Source organism: Lissotriton vulgaris, chromosome 2_2 (genome assembly GCF_964263255.1).
Source record: "Lissotriton vulgaris chromosome 2_2, aLisVul1.2, whole genome shotgun sequence".
Classification (NCBI taxonomy): domain Eukaryota; kingdom Metazoa; phylum Chordata; class Amphibia; order Caudata; family Salamandridae; genus Lissotriton; species Lissotriton vulgaris.
Window position 1 is genome coordinate 54,375,777 of NC_141688.1, and position 19,704 is coordinate 54,395,480.

At 42.3% G+C, this 19,704-nt stretch overlaps 1 protein-coding gene across 1 annotated transcript in view; it reads left to right on the forward strand.

Moving 5' to 3' along the window:
* The window catches only part of CCDC33 (coiled-coil domain containing 33), a 1,028,600-nt gene that overhangs the window by 322,363 nt on the left and 686,533 nt on the right, over positions 1–19,704 (forward strand). The window contains exons 9-11 of the mRNA XM_086959778.1: positions 12,167–12,296; positions 14,990–15,117; positions 16,634–16,705. Coding sequence (XP_086815904.1) covers positions 12,167–12,296; positions 14,990–15,117; positions 16,634–16,705 — 330 coding nt within the window. The remainder of the gene's footprint in view (positions 1–12,166; positions 12,297–14,989; positions 15,118–16,633; positions 16,706–19,704) is intronic.

The following is a 19,704-nucleotide window of genomic DNA, read 5'->3' on the forward strand; positions in this document are numbered from 1 at the left end:
GTACCATCAACAAATGATTTATAATGTAACTAAAGTCCTAAAACCCTCTATTAACTACAATGCTTTTTAATGAGGTGCTATCATGTATATTGGTCCCAAGATGGCTGCCAACACTTCTTGGATGAAGTGCTGACAGCCAATCAGATCAGATGTGTGGTTAGGCTCCGCCCAGATATATATCTTTTTTTGAACCTAAATTAGTCAAAATCCACTGGAGCACATATATTGAGACCTAGCAAAGGCACATCGGGCTAACAGTCCCTACAATTTTGCCAAGTCTCGTGCAAATCCATTCAGCCGTTCGAGCTAAAAGTGAGGCCAACCGCCCTATGGAAATTAACATGGGAAAAACGCGTTTTGGGACCCCCCCTTTTTTCTCAGCCCCCCCTTGATGAAACCCCCCCAAATTGTCAGGGGCTGCTCAGAAACAAAATGTTCCATTTTCCTGAAAATTTCAGCCAATTCCGTCCACAAACGCCAAAGTTATTAGACATAGAATTTTCAAAAATCCCATAGAGAAAAAATCCTAACTATATATACCTACTGGCGACCGCCAGTAGGTAATATATATATATATTTTTTTTTTAAAGCCCATTCAGGGGTCAATTGTGGGGATAGAATACTGCCTATTTTGTACCAATAACAAAGTTACAATGGAAAAGAACTGTATTGTACATAAGGTAGTAACCGGAATGTTTGCCAAAATATAATTACTTGCATGCACTTTAGAGAATGGTATTCATTGAACACCTTATGCTTTTAAATTTTGCACTGAGCACTTTATTTGATGTTAACGCCATGATATGCTGAACTTTTTGCGCATTTGCACATTACAAGATGGCTGCCACATATTGTAATTGAAAACAACATACCGTCTTTTATGTTTATGACGAGTGAGCTTTAAATGGCGTTTGGTAATGACACATGGGTGAACACTGACGAAGCCTCCGGGCGAAACGCGTCTGTTGTGGGGGTAGGGGCTTGAATAAACTTTTGTGAAAACGAAGGCATGGTGTGCTGGTCATCTGTCTAGCCGCAATTGGAGTGGACTGTTCGGAAATATATATATATATATATATATATATATATATATATATATATATATATATATATATATATATATATATATATATATATATATATATATATTACAATCCAGCCAGTAGCCGCGCAGAAATCCCAAACGCAGAATCCAGATCGCGGACACAAAAGTCACGCCCACGTCAGTCTTTCGTTGTTGGTTGCTTTATTGAATCATAAAGTGCAGGGTGCAAAAAGTCAAACAGACGCGTTTCGGACAGAGCGTCCTTGCTCACATATATATATATATATATATTTTTGAAGACAAAGGAGGCGGCACAATCAGGATATCGTTTTTCAAGCCTTATTTATTTCAAGACTTCACCCCACCAACGCGTTTCAGCCTACACGGCCTTGCTCACGGTTGGTTAGTCCCTCTACTGTGTTTCTATTTATACTAGCCCATAGTTAGCCATTTATGAGGCATTATGGGATCTGTAGTTTAATTACATTTTCAGTGAAAAAAAAAAAAAATTAAATAAAAGAAAAGAAAGACTTGGCATGCTTGTAATTTTTAGCATTATGGTAACATTTGTATAATGTTCTTAATTCTTGGTATAGTACCCTTGTCTTTTCATGATGTTTTATAATTTGTTGATTGGTGTTCAGGGTATAGTACCCGATTTTATTCTGAGGTTGATTATTCCAGGTGAATGTGCAGGTCCTCTCCAAAGTTCATCCCCTTCGGGTGTTTGGTCCGGAGTCTGATGATCATGCGCGACTCCATTTGTCGCAGTTTTCGAACCACGTCACCTCCCCTTTCCATTTTGTCCAGTACTTTTGCCCCAAAGAAATGCATGTGCCTCCAGTCTCCATTCTGGCATGTGCTCATGTGTTTGGCAGTGGCATATTGCATGTTGGCATTTTTTACCGCTCTTATATGTTCCAAAATTCTTTTCTTCAACATGCAGGTTGTGCTCCCCACGTACTTCATTCCACACTTCCATTGAATTATGTAAACAACGTTTTTTGAGCTACATGAGATTTGTTGTTCTATTCTCATTAACTTGCCATTTGGTTCTTCAATCGTTTTCATATTTTTGCTAATCTTGCAAGCCTTGCATGAATTGCAAGGTTGAAATCCTTTCTGTTGTATTTCCAGCCAATTCTGTTTTGGTTTCTCTTGAAAATGGCTCTTAACCAGTAAGTCTTTGAGTGAAGTATTCTTTTTGTATGTTATTAGTGGAGCATTTCCAATGGTGGTGCCGATGTCAGGATCTTTTGTTAGCACATGCCAATATTTTTTCATTATGCGGGCAATGTTTGAACTTTCTTTACTGTAAGTCATTATTAGTCTTGGAGGTGTGTTGGTTTCACTTTTTTTTGGTTGTTCCATCAGTGTTTGAGTTCGTGTTTTTTGATCAATTTTTCGTTTACAATTAGTTAACACTCTTTCTTCATAGCCTCTCGCTCTGAATCTGCATTTGCTCTCTTCCATAATTTTCTCTGCATCTTCTGGTACCGAGCAATTTCTCTACAATCTTGTAAATTCTCCATACGGTATACTGCGTAGAAGGGGTGTGGGATGGAAACTTGTACCATGAAGCACACTGTTTGTCGCTGTCTTTTTTCGAAATAGAGTAGATTCCAGTTTTTCATTGTGTACATATATTTTGGTGTCCAAGAAATCTATTTCCTGCGTGCTCGTGTTGCATGTGAATTGCAGCCCAACTTCGTTCTGATTTAGTTTGTTGAAATAGATTTTAAATTGCTAATCCGTTCCATGCCAAATAATGAATAGGTCGTCAATATAACGAACCCATAACATTATCCGTTCCAGATCTTCTTGGTTTTCTTCATTCCATGCTATGGTTTTCTCCCACCACCCCATAGTGATGTTAGCGTAGTTCGGTGATAGAGAAATGCCCATAGCAGTGCCACAGGTTTGTTTGAATAGTTGCTTGTTAAACAAAAAAACATTGTTTTTTAAGCATAGATCAATCATTTGCATTAGCATTCTTGAGTGGTCTAGATATATGATGTTCCGTTGTTTCAAATAGTACTCACAGGCTTGCATTCCGATCTCATGACGGATTGAAGTGTAGAGTGAGACTACATCAATGGTTACTAACAGGAAATCCGGGTTCCAGGTCACATCCATTAGAGTTCTCAAAAAATCACCAGTGTCTTTGATGTATGATGGAAGACTTTGGGCGATGGGGGCTAGAAATTTATCAACATAGTTTGAAATGTTCTCATACAATGATCCGCATGAGGAGACAATGGTCCTCCCTGGTGGTTGATTTAAGGTTTTATGAATTTTCGGGAGAAAATATATACATGGTGTTATTGGGTGGTCGATAGTTAGGTATTTTCTCTCATCATCATCTATTAAACCTTTTTTATGCCATATATCCAAATGTTCATGTAGTTCTTTCTTCATATTGGCATACGGATTTGTTTCCAGTTTTTGATAATTACTTGCTTGATTTAGTTGTCTCATTGCCTCCCATGTGTAGTCAGTTGTTTTCATGAGGACAATATTGCCCCCCTTGTCCGCTGGTTTTATGGTGACTTTGTCATTACTCATTAGTGTTTTGATTGCTGCACGTTCTGTTTTTGAGAGATTTTCACGTGTCTTGTTTCTGACTTTGGAGAGATTGTCAAGTTCCTTTATTATCGCTTCTGAAAACAGATCTATTTTGTTACCTGGTGATAATATTGGGTAGTATCTAGATTTCCTTTTTAATCCGGTGGCTGGTCTCGCATCTGTTGGGATATTTAGCTCCTCTAACAGTTCGGCTTCCGATATAGAGGCCCCATCCAGGTCAAATAGTGTTTCAAAGCTATTTTTCATATCTGGAATGTCTGCGATAGTGTCAAAAAGGACTTTGTCCAAATTCTCATCCACATTGTTGATAGGCTCTGTTTGGTTGTTAGCGTGTACTTTTGCTAGTTTCAACTTCCTAATATATTTGTAGAAGTCTATCCGTGTTTCAGTATAGTCAAAGTGAGCCTCGGGACAGAAGGATAGTCCCTTATTCAAAACACGCTGTTCTGTTTCTGTCAGTTGGTGGTCTGAAAGGTTCACTATTAAGTTGGCCTCGGATTGCGATTGCGTAGTGGGTACTGGCGTTTTTCTTCGTTTTGCCCTACGGGTTTTTCTGGCACTGATGTGGGGGTTGTTTGATTTTGCGGCCCCCTGCCTCTTCCTCTGTATCTTTGGTTGGGGTATGGTCGTCTCACCCTTCCTCTTCCCCTTCCTCCGCCTCTCGCAATGCTCTTCTCCAGATTGACCAATTCGACCTCCTCTAAAACTGACCAGTTTTTTGACTGGTAAGTGCTTCGTGTTGAGCCATCATCACTAATGCTAGATTCGCTTGCACTAGATGCCAATTTCTGCATAGGGTAATTCTTTTTCAAACTATCATATTTTCTGGCGAAAGTCAAAATTCTGCCATGGATGTAATCCTGTTCATCCCGTTGGAATTTACGCTCTTTGCGTTCCTCAATGACACTTTCATAGGAGTCAAGTCTAGTTTCCATTTCCTTACGGAGTTTGACGACTTCCTCTTGATTAGTGTCATTTGCTATTTTATCTTCCAACTCTTTAATTTTTAGTGTGATCTCATCCACTTCAATGCGTGCATGCTTTACCAGAATGCGCATCATGTTTAAAGAACATTGGGTGTTGTTATCTATCCATTCCTCAATTAATTCTTTCTTCACCTCCGTGTGCGTTGGCATTGTGAAGATCCTTAGCCCTCGAGGGATGCGTTTTACTTCACTTTACTGTCACTGACCATGTCATTAATGATGTAATATGTGACATCATCAGCAGTGGATTGCGGGTGCGCGATATATAGTTAGTGCAACTAACTATATATGCGAATTTCAATGGTTTTGTGCGAGTAAAATAAGGTTTTGTAAATGCTAATCCCTAACTATATATGGTCTATAACCTATGGTTTTTTCAGTGAATTTTTAAGGTTTTGTAAATGCTAATTCCTAACTATATATGGTCTATAACCTATGGTTTTTTCAGTGAATAAATATATATATATATATATATATATATATATATATATATATATATATATATATATATATATATATATATATATATATATATATATATATATATATATAATTTCTATGGCAAAATTAAACCCCTCATTTTGTTCCTTTTCAAATTAAATGTATTAAGTGTTACCACTTTATTCCAATCAAGATGACTTCAGGTGTGCCATACTTTGTCATAAGTAAGACTGTTAGCGTTCTAGTTGTTCTTTAGAACACTCTGGGACATTCTTTCATTGGGCTATAGTTGGGCTACATCTGGCTGATATTTGGGCTACATTTGGGCTCTTTTGTCTCTGGTGGCCATCTTGGGAGACTGCATATCAGAATTTTTTTAATGAAATATAAGAGGATTTGAGAAGTCACTCAAAATGTGCCCTAATTTTTCTTTCTTCAGCAATAATCATAATTTCTATGGCAAAATGAACCCCCTCATTTTGTTCCTTTGCAAATTAAATGTTTTAAGTGTTAACACTTTATTACAATCAAGATGACTTCAGGTGTGCCATACTTTTGTCATAAGAAAGACTGTTAGCGCTCTAGTTGTTCTTTAGGACACTCTGGGACATTCTGTCATTGGGCTATAGTTGGGCTACATCTGGCTGTTATTTGTGCTACATTTGGTTTTTTTTGTCTCTGGTGGCCATCTTTGGGCTACATTGGGCTACATTGGGCTATATTTGGGCTCTAACATATATATAGCCCAATGTAGCCCAATATATATTTTTCAAAGTTAATTTTCGGAAAAACCACTGGAGCATATATCTTGAGACATAGCAAAGGCACATCGGGGTACCAGTCCCTACAATTTTGCCAAGTTTGGTGGAAATCCATTCAGCCGTTCGGGCTAAAAGTGAGTCCAACCGCCCTATGGAAAACTCAATGTTAAAAACACGTTTTGGGACCCCCCTTTTTTCTCGGCCCCCGCTTGACGAAACCCCCCCCAAACTTGCAGGGGACGCTCAGAAACAAAATGTGCCATTTTCCTGAACATTTCAGCCAATTCCGTCCATCAACGCCAAAGTTATTCAACATAGAATTTTCAGAAATCCCTATTAAAAAAAATCCTAACTGTATATACCATATATATATATATATATATATATATATATATATATATATATATATATATATATATATATATATATATATATATATATTATGAGAGGTATTTATGTTATGCAAACCTAACCAAAAGGTATCGGGGTGCTGTACAATTTCAAAAGTATTTGTGGGCATAACTCACAAAATTACGTTTAGTGTAATCATGCTTAGTTACCCCAAAAAATGTTGAGATTGCATGGAATTATGTGAAAAGGATAATTCTGCATTTAGGGGTACATGCATCAAGCTAGACAGTTGCAATTCCTTAATAGTGATTATTAAGGAATCGCTATTAAGGATTTGCCAATGCCTGTGCATGTAGGTTTCGCTAAAAACATAGCGATTCCTACACATTTGCTAATAATGACTCGAAAATTGCGATTCGCTATTAGGAAATGCATTCCAATTCATTCCTATGGACCTAGAAGTCCACAAGAATTAATGGGAAGCCATTCTTAATGTGTGATTACCAATTAGGTAATCACAAATTGCGAATGCAATTTCAAGTGTGACAGGGGGCCAAAAGGCCACCCTGATTCACCCCCAAAACCGGCATGTGTGCACACACATGCCCTAAGGGCATATATGTGCGCCACATGGCACTTAGAAAAATGCAATTTCTAGCATTTTTCTAAGGAATTGCAGATTACCACCAACTTGAAGTTGGTGGTAATTTTTAATTCCTTAATGCTAAGTCGCAATCTCGGATTGCCTTTTGCAGTGCATTTAAGGAATCACAAATTGCGATTAACTAAATGTATTCGCAAAATAGGTAATTGCAAGTTTTGTGATTCCCTATTTTGCGATTGGGTTTGGGCTTGTTGCATTCCAAATGGCTAATACTAGTCACAAAGGGGCCAATTCTGTGCATCAGTCCGTTTGCGATCAGTAATTAGCTTGATGCATGTGCCCCTTAGTGCTATTTCTTAGTGCAAAATTTTTATTTGTGCTAAGAAATAGCGCTATTTACAACAGAACTTGAATAGCAAGTGCGAGCGTCTGCTTTCACTCTCCTAATGCACGTTTCCCCCAACTTACTCCCAGCACTCAGAGCTAATTTCTGGGAACAGAAATAGACTGTTTCTGCAACGTTATATAGAGTTATTTAAAGAGGGGTGTCTTTGATTCTTCGTTAAATTGGAGCAGGGTTGTGGGAGTTCTGATGGACACAGAGCTGTCATTCCAGACCCTTTGTGCTTAGACATAGTGACCATTTTTCTTGTTTTTTTACTTTTTTACACCTCTTTGTCTCAAGTTTGATTGTGGCCTGGCTGCAGAAATGCCAAGAGCCAAATGAGATAGTGAGCTTGTGATCATTTGTGCATGATATGTGTGAGTTACGGTTGTGCTGGCTTTTAAAATGAATCTGCTGGATTTGAAGACAGTGCGGGCCAGAAAGGGAATCCAACGAAGTTTGAATGGGGATGATGTGGTTATATTTCCTCAGGCTATGAATGACAAGTGCTGCAGCATGTAGGATGCCCTTAAGCAGGGCCATTGTGGAGTCCAGGATGCAATAGAGTGGGGCATTCACACCATCAAGATACAAGAGTATGAAGACTTGAACAGCAAAAGTACAAGGGCTTTAAAAAAGAGCCCTCTGGGAGGAACAGATTCACTTTGCGTGGTGGCACACACTACCAAACCTTGGGGAGCAAGCTGGGACCAGAACATATGCACTTTGCCTTCTGACAGCTTCACTGTAGCGGATTCCATTCGCCTTGGAGTATCCGCAGGTGTTTTGGCCTTAAATAGTCTAATTCTACCTCAGACCCTCCTTTCTTTTGTCAGATGTTTTTTTTTTGGCGGTGAAATCTTGTGTGACAGCCAAAATAAGTTTGACAGAAATTCAGGAAACAAGGCTGACATGGGGTGATATCAGGTATTTAACACTTGTCAAATATGAGGCAACTTGAGGAATACAAACTCGCCAGAAATGCGCAGTCTGAACACAGGTTAGACATCTGTGTTTGAATGTCATTTACTTCTAGGCCCCACTCCATAAGAGAATCCAGAGACAAGTCCAAGTCAGAAAATGATCTTCGGTGGCAATGAATAGGAAACAAATAAGCATAGAGACCTAAGGCACATCTGGCCTCAGATTATACTCAGATTAGCCATGTTACTTTATATCCTTCAAATTCTTTTCATTTTTTGTATATATTTCATACTAAACATATATCTTTTAACTTGCATTGGTGTGGACATTGTAGGCTCATGTTTAAACACCTGTATAGAGGATAGTTGTGCACACACCACATAAATCTTCCCTGAAGATTTTCTTGATATTCGCGCTGGAAGCTGCCACTGGCTGGTCGCTCCACTGCTTTGCAGCAATCAGTAAAATAAAGGATAAATAAAATTATAATAAGTCAAAGTTATTATTTTATTTTTCCCGCTGCAACAGCTATGCATGGCGGGGCTGTTCTGACAACAGTAGCAGGGGGACTGATGAGCACACTTTGTAAGCGCACAGAAATGTTTGGCCGGCTGTTTTGGGCCGGCCAAACATTCATGCGCACTTTGGATGTTCCCCACCTAGGCAGCCATACAGCCTGGGTGGAGAACATGCCCAGGCTCCCATTCCCCGGGTGCCGATCCGCGGAGCTCAGGTCAATCACAACGCTGCATTGCAGCGTTGTAATTAGATTAGGGTAGCCTGGATATGATTCCTGTTCTGTTCTGGCGGAGCGGAGGGAAAAGGAGGAGAGAAGGAGGAAAGACGCTGCGGTAAAGTATGTTTTTTTTCTTATTTTTTTCTTTTTTGATCCCCTTATCCCCCCCACCCCCTCCGCCTGCCTCACCACACTCAATACGTGCCGGCCGCCACTGGAAGCTGCCTGTGTCCTTAAGGCAAGGCTTCTGCACTGCACTATATGATTCCACTTTTCAAAATAGAAACTAACGTTTATTCCTCTCACTAGTGCCTTATGAGGGTTTACAAGCATTATACTGCCCCTTCCGAGCTTGGAGAACTGAGGTTGTAGGATGAGGCGAAAGCAACATCTTCTAAAGATATTTAACTACTGTAGCTACATACCACCACGCATTCGTCTTCACACATGCAGTAGTTTCAACTTTATTTAGCCATTTACTGTTTTTCTGTTGTAGTTTTGCTTGTGCTGTGCTTGTGACATCTCTTGTATTGATTATATATTAAAAGAGGGCTCTCTTCAGTCTCCATAGCCTAATTACTGTGTTTATCTGCTTTTGTGTGTAACTTTTTTTTTTACTTTTCCTGGCTGCACTCATTTACAGTACTTCCACTAAAGCTGTTCACACTGTTTAAGACCCATTCACTGTCAAGATAAGATTTCTTCCTACTGAAAAGGCAGACCGGTTCTAACAGCATGCTGGAATGCTTGTTTTGTATTGCTTAGTTGTGTAAAGCAAATGCTTTAGCCTTAGAACGTTTGTGGCATTTCCTATTCCTTCCTCAGTACGTTTCTTTGCACTTTGTGGGCATTATCAAATTGATTTTTTCAACTTAATCTATTTGCTCATTATAATAAAATGATAAAGTTTGCAATAAACAGCGTGCATTAAAAATAAAGCTAATATACAAGAGCTATGCTTTATTTCACTACTAAACAGGCAGCCATAAGTGCAGTTACCTTTCAGACAGCAGGGTACTGATTTGAATGGAGAAGCAGGTGCAGTAGCTGCAGGCCTGAAAGTTGTCAGAACTCCTCTAAACATATAATATTGCTGTATTTGACTACTAAACAGACAGTTACACTTGCAGTTACCTTGCAGTTAATAGGGGCTTGATTTCAATGGCGCATCAGGTGTAGTTGCACCAGAGACAAAAGCTTTAGGGACCCCACTACATACAGATTATAGCTACAGGACCCCCTCCCCCTTAACACCTAAAATTGCTATATTTTACTACTAAACTGGCAGTCACAAGTGCAGTTATCTTGCTGAAAATAGGTTCATGAAGTGAATGTTGCAGCAGGTGAAGGGGCACTAGTCTCAAAAGTTGTCACAACTCCTCTAAACACCTAGGGACCCATTAGTATGGCGGGCGGATTGCCCCCACCAGGCTGGCGGTAGCCATCGCCAGCCTGGCGGGGGCAATCCTCCCGCCATCCATACCTAAATCCCCCCCCCCCCCCCCATATTAGTATAGCGGGGGGACCGCGGCGGACGGAAAGACCGTCCTCCGCTTTTTCGCCCCGGTCGCCTTGCGGCCGGGCGGAAAAGGATTAATATGGTTGTGGTGTCTATTAGACACCGCCAGCCATATTACAATGGGCTAAGGTAGATGCCTTTCCGTGGCGGTGATGCCGCCAGGGAAAGGCATGCGGTCTTCACTCTGGGGGTCCCCTGCGGGCCTCCAGAGTGAAGGAGAGGAGGGGGGCACACGGGGGGTACCTGTGGTACCCCCCAGCATTTGCATACATGAAGCAACAGGCACCGCGCGGTGCCTGCCGCTTTGTGTATGCAAATGCATACATGCATGTTTAGCATTGTGCCGGGCGGTGCAGAGAGCAACGCCCACCACAATGTTAAACATGAGGGATGCGCCCGCCACTGTGGCGGGCGCATCCTAATCCCCACCACGGGACCCCCGCCCTTATGGCGGGCGGTCCCAATCACCGGTAGGATGACGGGCGGACAAAGTCCACCCGTCATCCTAATGGGCCCCCAAGTATTGCTATATTTTACTACTAAACGGGCAGTCACAAATGCAGTTATCTTGCAAGCAACAGCGTCATTATGTGAAAGGTGTAGCAGGTGCAGTGGCACCGGGCACACAAGTTATCTGAACACCTCTAAACACTTAATAGTGTTATATTTTACAACTACGTAGGCAGTCACAAGTGCAGTTATCGATCAAGCGCTAGGAACATGATTTTAATTGTGCAGCAGGTGCAGTGGCACAGGGACCAAATCTCCAGGTACCCCACTAAACACTGATTATTGTTATATTTAACAAATAAACAGGCAGTCACAAGTGCAGTGATCTTACAGGCACAAGGGTCATGAATTGAATTGTGCAGCGGGTGCAGTGGCACCAGGACCAAAAGTTCCAGCCACCCCACTAAACACCTAATATTGCAATTTTTTATTCTTGAACATACAACCACAAGTACAGTTACCTTGCAAGGTCATGATTTGAATGATGCAAGTACAGTATCACCATCCCAAACAATGTCAGAACTCCTCTAAACACCTAACATTGCTATATTTTACTACTTTACAGGCAGGCACAATTGCATATATGTTGCAGTTAAAAGGGGTTTGATTTGAATGGTGAAACAGATGCAGTGGCACCCGGGCCAAAAGCTCCAGGGATGCCACTAAGCACAGAATATTGCTAAATTGTCCTACTACACAGGCAGTCACAGGACCATGATTTTAAATAGAGCTGCAGGTGCAGTGGCACCAGGGCCAAAAGTAGTCAGAACTCCTTTAATCACCAAATATTGCTATATGTTACTACTAAATTAGAAGTTACAAGTGCAGTTACTTTGCAGGCACTAGAGTCATGATTTGAATGGTACAGTAGGTGAAGTGACACTGGGTCCCAAAGCTCTACAAACCCCTCTAAACACCAAATATTGCAATATTTTACTACTAAACAGGCAGTCTCCTTACAGGCAATAGGATCATGATTTGAATGGTGTAGAAGGTGCAGTGGTACTGCACCCTAGAGTTGTCAGAACTCCTCTAAATACATAACATTGCTTTTACATTAATTAATTCTATTATTTCCCTCTTTTATTTAATTTTTCCAAAAATGTTCTATTACTTACCTGCACTAGACCAGTAGTAATAACCTATATACTGCCTTTTTGTACATAAACAAGTCATAGCACTTTAACAGACTTTCTGTAAATCATGTTGTACAACGACTCAGCAGGCTACAACTTGAAACAAAAACAGCTAATTATTAATCACTTAGGCGAAACCACGTGTATTTACCAATACTTGTTTGTCATTTTTCCCGCTTTAGGTGTCACCAGCAGGGCTTCCCTCTGAACAGCCTACCTGGAATTACTCCTTCCTATTCCAAGGCCGGGATGGCATTACTCTCTTTACTGAAGGAGCGGCCCTGGTTCTAGAATACTATCTCCAGAAAGCAGGTGAGTACAATCTGTTAGATGCGATTGCATCAGTGACCTCTGCCACGTTTATTTTTACTGTCAATCTGCTTCATAACTTTTGATAGTCATTCATTTTCTTGGTCTATTCTTTTTGCACTTAAAAGTACGCCATTTTAAATGTAACATTATTGCGTTTTGCACAATTTAACACTTTGTGCTCCCACTGAGAAGGAAGGTATAGAAACTGTAATCTGCCCCTATCACAGTGAACCAGTTAAAAAGCCATTCTTGTCTGCTTGACTGCTTTAGCTGAGCCCGCTCAAACCACGACCATGGATGTCATTTAGGGGTCGTCAGGGGTTGCAACTGCGTTGGAATGTTACCTACTTCTAGCCTTACTCCAAAGAGGAACGAAAGACAAGCCTAAGTCTGGGACTGAGCTTGGGGAGTGATGAAGAAGAAATACCTGGCCTGAGCAACCAAGTCTGGACTTCGATTGTACTCACACCGGCCTTGTCAGTGCATTTGTGAGAGGGCATGAGTGAGAGCAGCAGTGAATATAAGTCATTGTAATTGCTAAAGTGTGAGTGAGTGAGACTTGGAATGAATGCTGGTGAGTTTGAATGAGGGAGAATGAGTGAGTCTGAGTGAGAATAACGGAGTGAGATTAAAGGATTGAGAGTACGAATGCATGAGAAAGTATGAATGGCACACTAGAGACACCAATGGCAATTAGATAGGATTAATGGCAAAGTTCTGGTACGGATATATTACATGTAATTTTTGGCACATGAAGCGCACCAGTGGAAAAATGCTGTTGTGGGATATTTGAGGTAATTCTCGATATATACGGGCACCAAGAGCACATTTTGAAACAATGGGACAACTCCTAAGGAGCACCAGATTTGATTGGTGTGGGCGGTGGAGCCAGACGCGGGGGGAATATCGAAGACGACGTAAAATGGAAAAACACCCCTCCCTCTACCTCTGCCCCACCGCTCCTTCTGTTACTTGCAGGTCACAAGTTTCAATTCTGGTAAATGAGCCGATTGAAAAGATGCCTATTCCTCTTTCGTCTACGTCTAAGACCTACATTTAAAGCCTTACAGATTTAAACTAAATCTTCTTATTCAAGGGTTGATAACAGTGAGTCCTTTTGGGTAGTGTTAAACACTTATAAAGTGCTATAAATGAATATGTAGTACATGCTATATAAATGGCCATAAGTGTACCTATGCACACAGAAATATCTGAGATTCTTACAGATCCCTCCCATACCTACTTATCTTTTAACCCCTTCGACGCTCATGACAAGCTCAGCTCGTCATGAGTTACGGTTCTCGTACGCTCATGACGAGCTGAGCTCGTCATGTAACGCAGGTTTTTTAAAAAGTCAGCGCGCAGCGGGAAAAGCCGCCGCGTACATGGTGTTAAACATACTGAAATGTTAAACGTTTACGAAAACTTTCAGATCATTTTGGGCCAGATGTTGGAACACATTTTTCCATAGACACAGAATGGGTAAAACTGTTTGATACATCTGGCCCTTAGGCTGTTGCCAACTTGTCAAGTGGCATTCATACTGGATGTCCTTGATGGCCTGTGTTAGGCCATAACTGAGCTCAGTACCAGCTCCAATTGCTAACAAAAGGAGGTTATTTTCCATTGTCAGTTGTTTCCCTCCTTACAGCTAAGTGGACAAACACACAGGGAATGTGCTCTGGCACTGCTGCTGTGTCCGTGTCAGCACACTTCGGCAGGGCACCGACGGGAAGAGTCAAGTGAACCGGCCTGGATTTTAGATCCACCTCAAGAATAGCTGCTGAATCCGGATCCAGCGGATCCTTCTCCATTCTATCACTGATTTCTAAATGGTGTCAAAGCAAAGCTGCGATCTTGTAAAAATAATATTCTAATTTGCTACAAGGACATATCCCATTGTGTGTAATGGCACTGCCTGTTCTTTGTGCAAACATTTACTTGGGCGTATTATCCAACTTTTCCTGTATCCTAGTGGTGTTTAATTAACTATGGAGATTTTAAAAAAGCCAAGAAGGATTTGATTATCGAAATACTTAACATGTGCATTCATAGCTCAAGATTTATCAAATAGACCAGATGTTGCCATTCCACTAAGAGGCACCTACTTATGATGCACTCTCCCTGAAAGAAAGGTTTGGTGGAAGCTGAAGATACATTTAAACAAAAATGGGATAGCATCTTTATTGAACTAACATTATACATGGGCCTTGTGTTAGACTATGGTGCTAATCCAATATATTATGTCACACTATCACAGTCAAGCAGTTTAGTATCAAAGACTCCATGCTAGCAAACCTGCATGTACGGTTAAGTAAGTTTATAGAGAAAAAAGTACAATTTTGGTTGCTAAAATCTTTGACAATATTGAAGAATCTGGGCTAAATTTGGCAAAAAGAATTATACATGCCCAAAATTTTATTATGCAAGTTTCATAGAGATTGTCAAGGGATCAAAGCTTGTAAGGGGTGCCAAAATGAATTTTTCCATTCAATATCCCATAACAAAGTTTTGTTCCACCCCTCTTTTTTCCCATCTGTCCTTCTTTCACTCCCCTGATTGCCACCCTTTCTCCTATATTCACTTGCTACCCATCCATTCATCATCACCCCTTCTCCCAGCATAACATTTCACCCTCACTCTCTCTTTTCCCTGGGATAATGTTTGATTTGCTTTTGCTGCACTTGTGACAGATCGGTCCTCCTGGTATCTGGACAGGCCCCTGGGATTCTCACTGGTGCCCTTGACCCCACCTGTGTATCAGAAGCTTCTGTCAGAGAACGGCCAGCTCGGGATCCAAGTTGAACAGCTTCCCGTCCAGGTAAGAATCTGATTCGGAGATGATAAGAGGGGGCGACCTTGCAGGCCCTCTCACTCTGCATTCTGTTCCTCTGAATAACTTTGTGAAATCCCAACAGGATACAGATCTACACCGTGTGCCAAATTAAGAATCTCTGAGGGCAACTCACAGTGAGAGCAGGGCCGGCTTTGGAGCCATTGACACCCGGGGAGACAATCATTTTTTACGCCCTCTATGACCACCTCCTCGGATTCCCTCACGACCACCAGGCAAAAGTGCCCCTCATCCCTCCACAGCCCCTCTCTCACATGCTTTTAATTTGATTTAAAGCCCTGGTAACGGCTGGCTTTACTAATGAGAATGTGTATCTACCCAAACAAACACTTTTCAGCAACATTAGGAATATAAAATAAAAGATTGGGGTAAATAAACAGAAGATCTTAACTTATTTAATGCATTTTGCATGCAGCTCTTTGATGACAGTTCGTAACAGTCACTGCTCTGTATTAGGGTTGTATCTTATGAACTGCGTTGATAAAGGGATCTCTGTGCCACAAGCAGGATCCACTCGGCTATCCACATAAAACACCGATCTGTGATCTACATATTACGTGTTCTTTGCAGCAGGCATATTAACCCTCTATGCTACTTTTTTGGCGAAACTTCCCCTAGGCAGAACTATGATCCCTCTCTCTATCTGGAACTTTAATCACAACAGTTATCTTGAAATTTTTGATGGTGCCTGAAAATTGGACGTACAAGGCACTCTGCTGAAGGTATTTTAAATCCTACGTTAGTGCTAAACACAGTGCGCCCCTCATCCGGGTCCTGCGCCCAGTGTGGCTGCACCAGTCACACTGCCCTAAAGCTGGCGCTGTGTGGGATTGCTAAAGAGAATCACTACCCTTAACTAAAGCAGGCATTCCTCTCTCTAAACCTCATTCACCTACCAAGATGCCTGCTCCTCAGCGAAAAAAGTAATTTCTCTTCTTCTTAGACACATTCAAACAGATCTGTACCTCAGTTGTAAGGGGCAGCGCAGACCAAGCATTCTAGTGAACCTCAAGACGAGCACCTTCTCCTAGATAACCTTGAATATTACTTTTTGATGCTGTTGGGGCACTCTTTTTCCCTCTTTTCAGACGACTAGATGTCTCCCTGATTAGATTATCTTAGTAATAACCGACCCATTCTCCCACATTCTAACAAAGTTTACAGCATAGCGATCATTATTAATAATTGATAAAGTGACTAGAGTTCTATTTGAAATGAGTATGTTAAAACATGAAATGCATTCTCTGGTAAATGTATTATCTAATTCATTTATTGAATGGGCTGTGATAATGTTTCCTACATTAATCATCTAATGTGATCATAAGAAACGGTGCCCCATATCTTCTGTCTATCATGCCGTACCACATGAGATGGATGGACTGGGGAGAACCACCGACTTCCCCAGTTCTTGGGTCCGTCTGTCTGATTATTTGACCCGTGTATTCTTACAAACTCTCATAATGTGGTGTTTCTTGATCCGTAGGGCACATACCTCATGAATGCATCCGACACCGCACCAAGCGTGAGTCTCATCCTTCGGCTGATCTGCTCTGAGGTGAGAAGAGAGTTAGGGCTTTGGGTCTGGGGTGAGGAAGAGGGTTTACACTATCTGCATTCACAGAATATGATTAAGGGCCACCCGGCCAATCAGCTCTGCACACAGCTGTGAAATGGCTTTCTGTTCAAGCATGGCAGCTCTCCCCTTGCCATAGAATAAAGGTTTTGACATGACTGACATCTCATAAAATGCATGTCTCTCTGCTTTGTGCTATTTATTCCTTTGCCTTATGGAAAAGTGTATGTAATGGAAAGTGGAGATATCCTTTTAGTCTCTGATACAAAGTATGTTATATCTTTTTGGCCTCATACTCAGTGCGAAAGCAGTCACCATGGGCCCGATTCACAGAACTAACTTAAGACAAAATCCTAAACTTTCTACTTTTGGTATTCAAAGAAGTTAGGATTTTGTCTTAAGTTTGTCTTAAGACAGACTTAAGACAGACTTAAGACAGAATCCTAACTTAAGTCTGTCTTAGTCTGTCTTAAGACAAAATCCTAACTTCTGTGAATACCAAAAGTAGTAAGTTTAAGGTTTTGTCTGAAGTTAGTTCTGTGAATCGAGGCCGATGTCCTCAAATTATATGTGATTGTCCTTGTCCACACATGCGAAGTAGTGGCCACTTCCAAACCCTAAAATCAAGTCCTGCATTTAAATCCTAAGAATGAGACATGGCCATGGAGGGGTCTGTTTCCATATCATTCTGGTAAGGAGTATCTTGCACCTGCTTGAGCAGCAATAAGGGGTCTTTTCTGTAATCCTCGCTGGGTAATCTGGGGGCACACTCACTGATGGCAACGTTATGGTTCACACTTCATAAAGATCTGCAGGTGCAACCCATCAAATGCCGACAGGCTTTCAGGAGCGACCCATGCAGGTAAGAGCGATGGGGTGGGGTGAGGGTCAGGGTGGGAGGGGACTCAACAGACGATGAGAAAAAATTAATCATTTATTTAATTTTCTCTCATTGTCGTCTGTCAACACGGGCTGCTCCGGCTGGTTTGAGAAGTGAGTGTGATTGACAGTCCGGTGAAAAGAAATTATACCTAGAATAATGTAATATATATTTAGAATTAAGCTGAAATCATTCAGAAAAACGATATCTCTGCTTCTGGATTTACTGGCACCAAACTCTGGTACAACTGCAACTAGAGTAAGCCCACCTAAAATGCTTTGTTAATTTCAAATCTGTTTTATTGGAATCAAAAGCGAAGAAAGGCATTTCAATACTGCAAGTGAATAGCAGGCATATATAGCGAGCGAGACAGACAGGCACGTCTTCTCTAAAAATCAGCAAGAGAGCGAGAATAATACACCAACTTAGAGATGTAGAGCCAGTGCTATAATCAAGGCGCTATGCGAAAGGGTCAATCGACCAGAACAAGAGGAACCAAACCCCCTCCCCCTTCCCAACTTCCCTTCCCTCCCTCCACCCCGACCAGTATGCTGTACACAAGGGATCTGTCTTATGACACTGTTAAAGCCGCGTGTTGGTGGGCGTTCGAGCTCACAGAGGATTCTGCGGTGGCCCTGTGAGTCGCAGGATGCGAAGATACTTGGGGCAGGTGATTTCATTAAATTCTTTGGACAGCAAGGATAGAAGTGGCTGCCAAGTTTTCTGAAAGGAGTCTGTGGACTGTGTAAGTGTGGCCTGGATACGCCCCATGCCTAGCGTGAACCATCATTTGTGTAACCAGCCACTGTAGGTAGGGGCAGTGGGCAAACCCCAGAGTGATAGGATATGCTGTGACGCTGCTTGCATGGCAATGCCCATCTGTTTGCCGCGCATGGACCTCAGGAGAAATGTGAGCCCGTTGGGCAGTCCTAAAACGGCATACGCGGGGAAGCGTGGGATTTCGGTGTGGAAGGTGGAGTCAATGTCATCTAGGACTGCTTTCCAGTAGTCCCGAACAACGTGGCAGTCCCACAGCAGATGGGTTAAAGTGCCCTGCTCGCCGCAGCCTCTCCAGCACAGCGCGCTCCGAAGGGGGTTGCCACAGTTGAGTCTGACTGGGGTAAGATGCCAGTATATGGCTAATTTCATCGTTGCTTCCCTGGCAGCGGCGTTACGGGTGGTGTGCGCCGCTCTGTAATAGATAAACCCCCATTCCTTGGGTGACAGTGCCCTGCCGAGTTCCGATTCCCAGCGTTTCTGTCCCGCCGTTTTGCTTGGGCCAATCGCAGGAAAGAGCATCTTGTAAAGGTCTGAGATAAGGTGTCGGTCGGAGTCTTTTGTGATCAGCCACTTTTCGAACGGTGTTAGCAGCCGACTCACCAAGGGAGCGTGATCTGGGCTCGACAGCCATGACGTAGTTGGAAGTACTGGAACAGGTGAGGGTTGGTTACCCCATAGTCCTGCACAATGTCGGTAAGAGAAATGAAGCTTTCGGATTCGAAGAAGTAGCCAGCCGAGCGGCACTCCATACCACGCCATTGCGGAAAGGCGCGGGGGTCATTGCCTGGTGGGAATTCCGGATTATCTAGAATCGGGGTGAGCGGGGAGGGGAAAGTTGTTAATCCTCTTTTGACCGCCACTGCGTCCCAGGCCCTCATGATGGTGCGCATGATGGGGGAGTTAAGGAGATATCGCGGCCTATGTTGACGGGCGAGAAATGGTATCTTCCATAGGGAGGTTTGGGCCATCGCCCTGTCCTGGAACTGCCACCTTTTTTCGGATTCTGGTCTGTACCATTCTACCAAATAGCGGATTTGCGAGGCATGGAAGTACTGCAGGAGGTTGGGGACCCCAAGACCACCCTCGTCCACCGCCCTGTGTGCAACTTGATTGTGCAGGCGCGCGCGTTTCTTTCCCCAGATGAACTGGTGGAGGGCGGCTTGAAGGTCCGGCAATGCGCCAGCCGGCGGTGGGATTGGGAGAGTCTGAAAGATGTACAAAATCTTAGGCAAGGCTGACATTTTCACCGCCGCTATGCGGCCTAGCAGGGAGGGGGGTTGTTTCGACCAGCGTGCATGACCAGCTTGGATCTGGGAGGTGA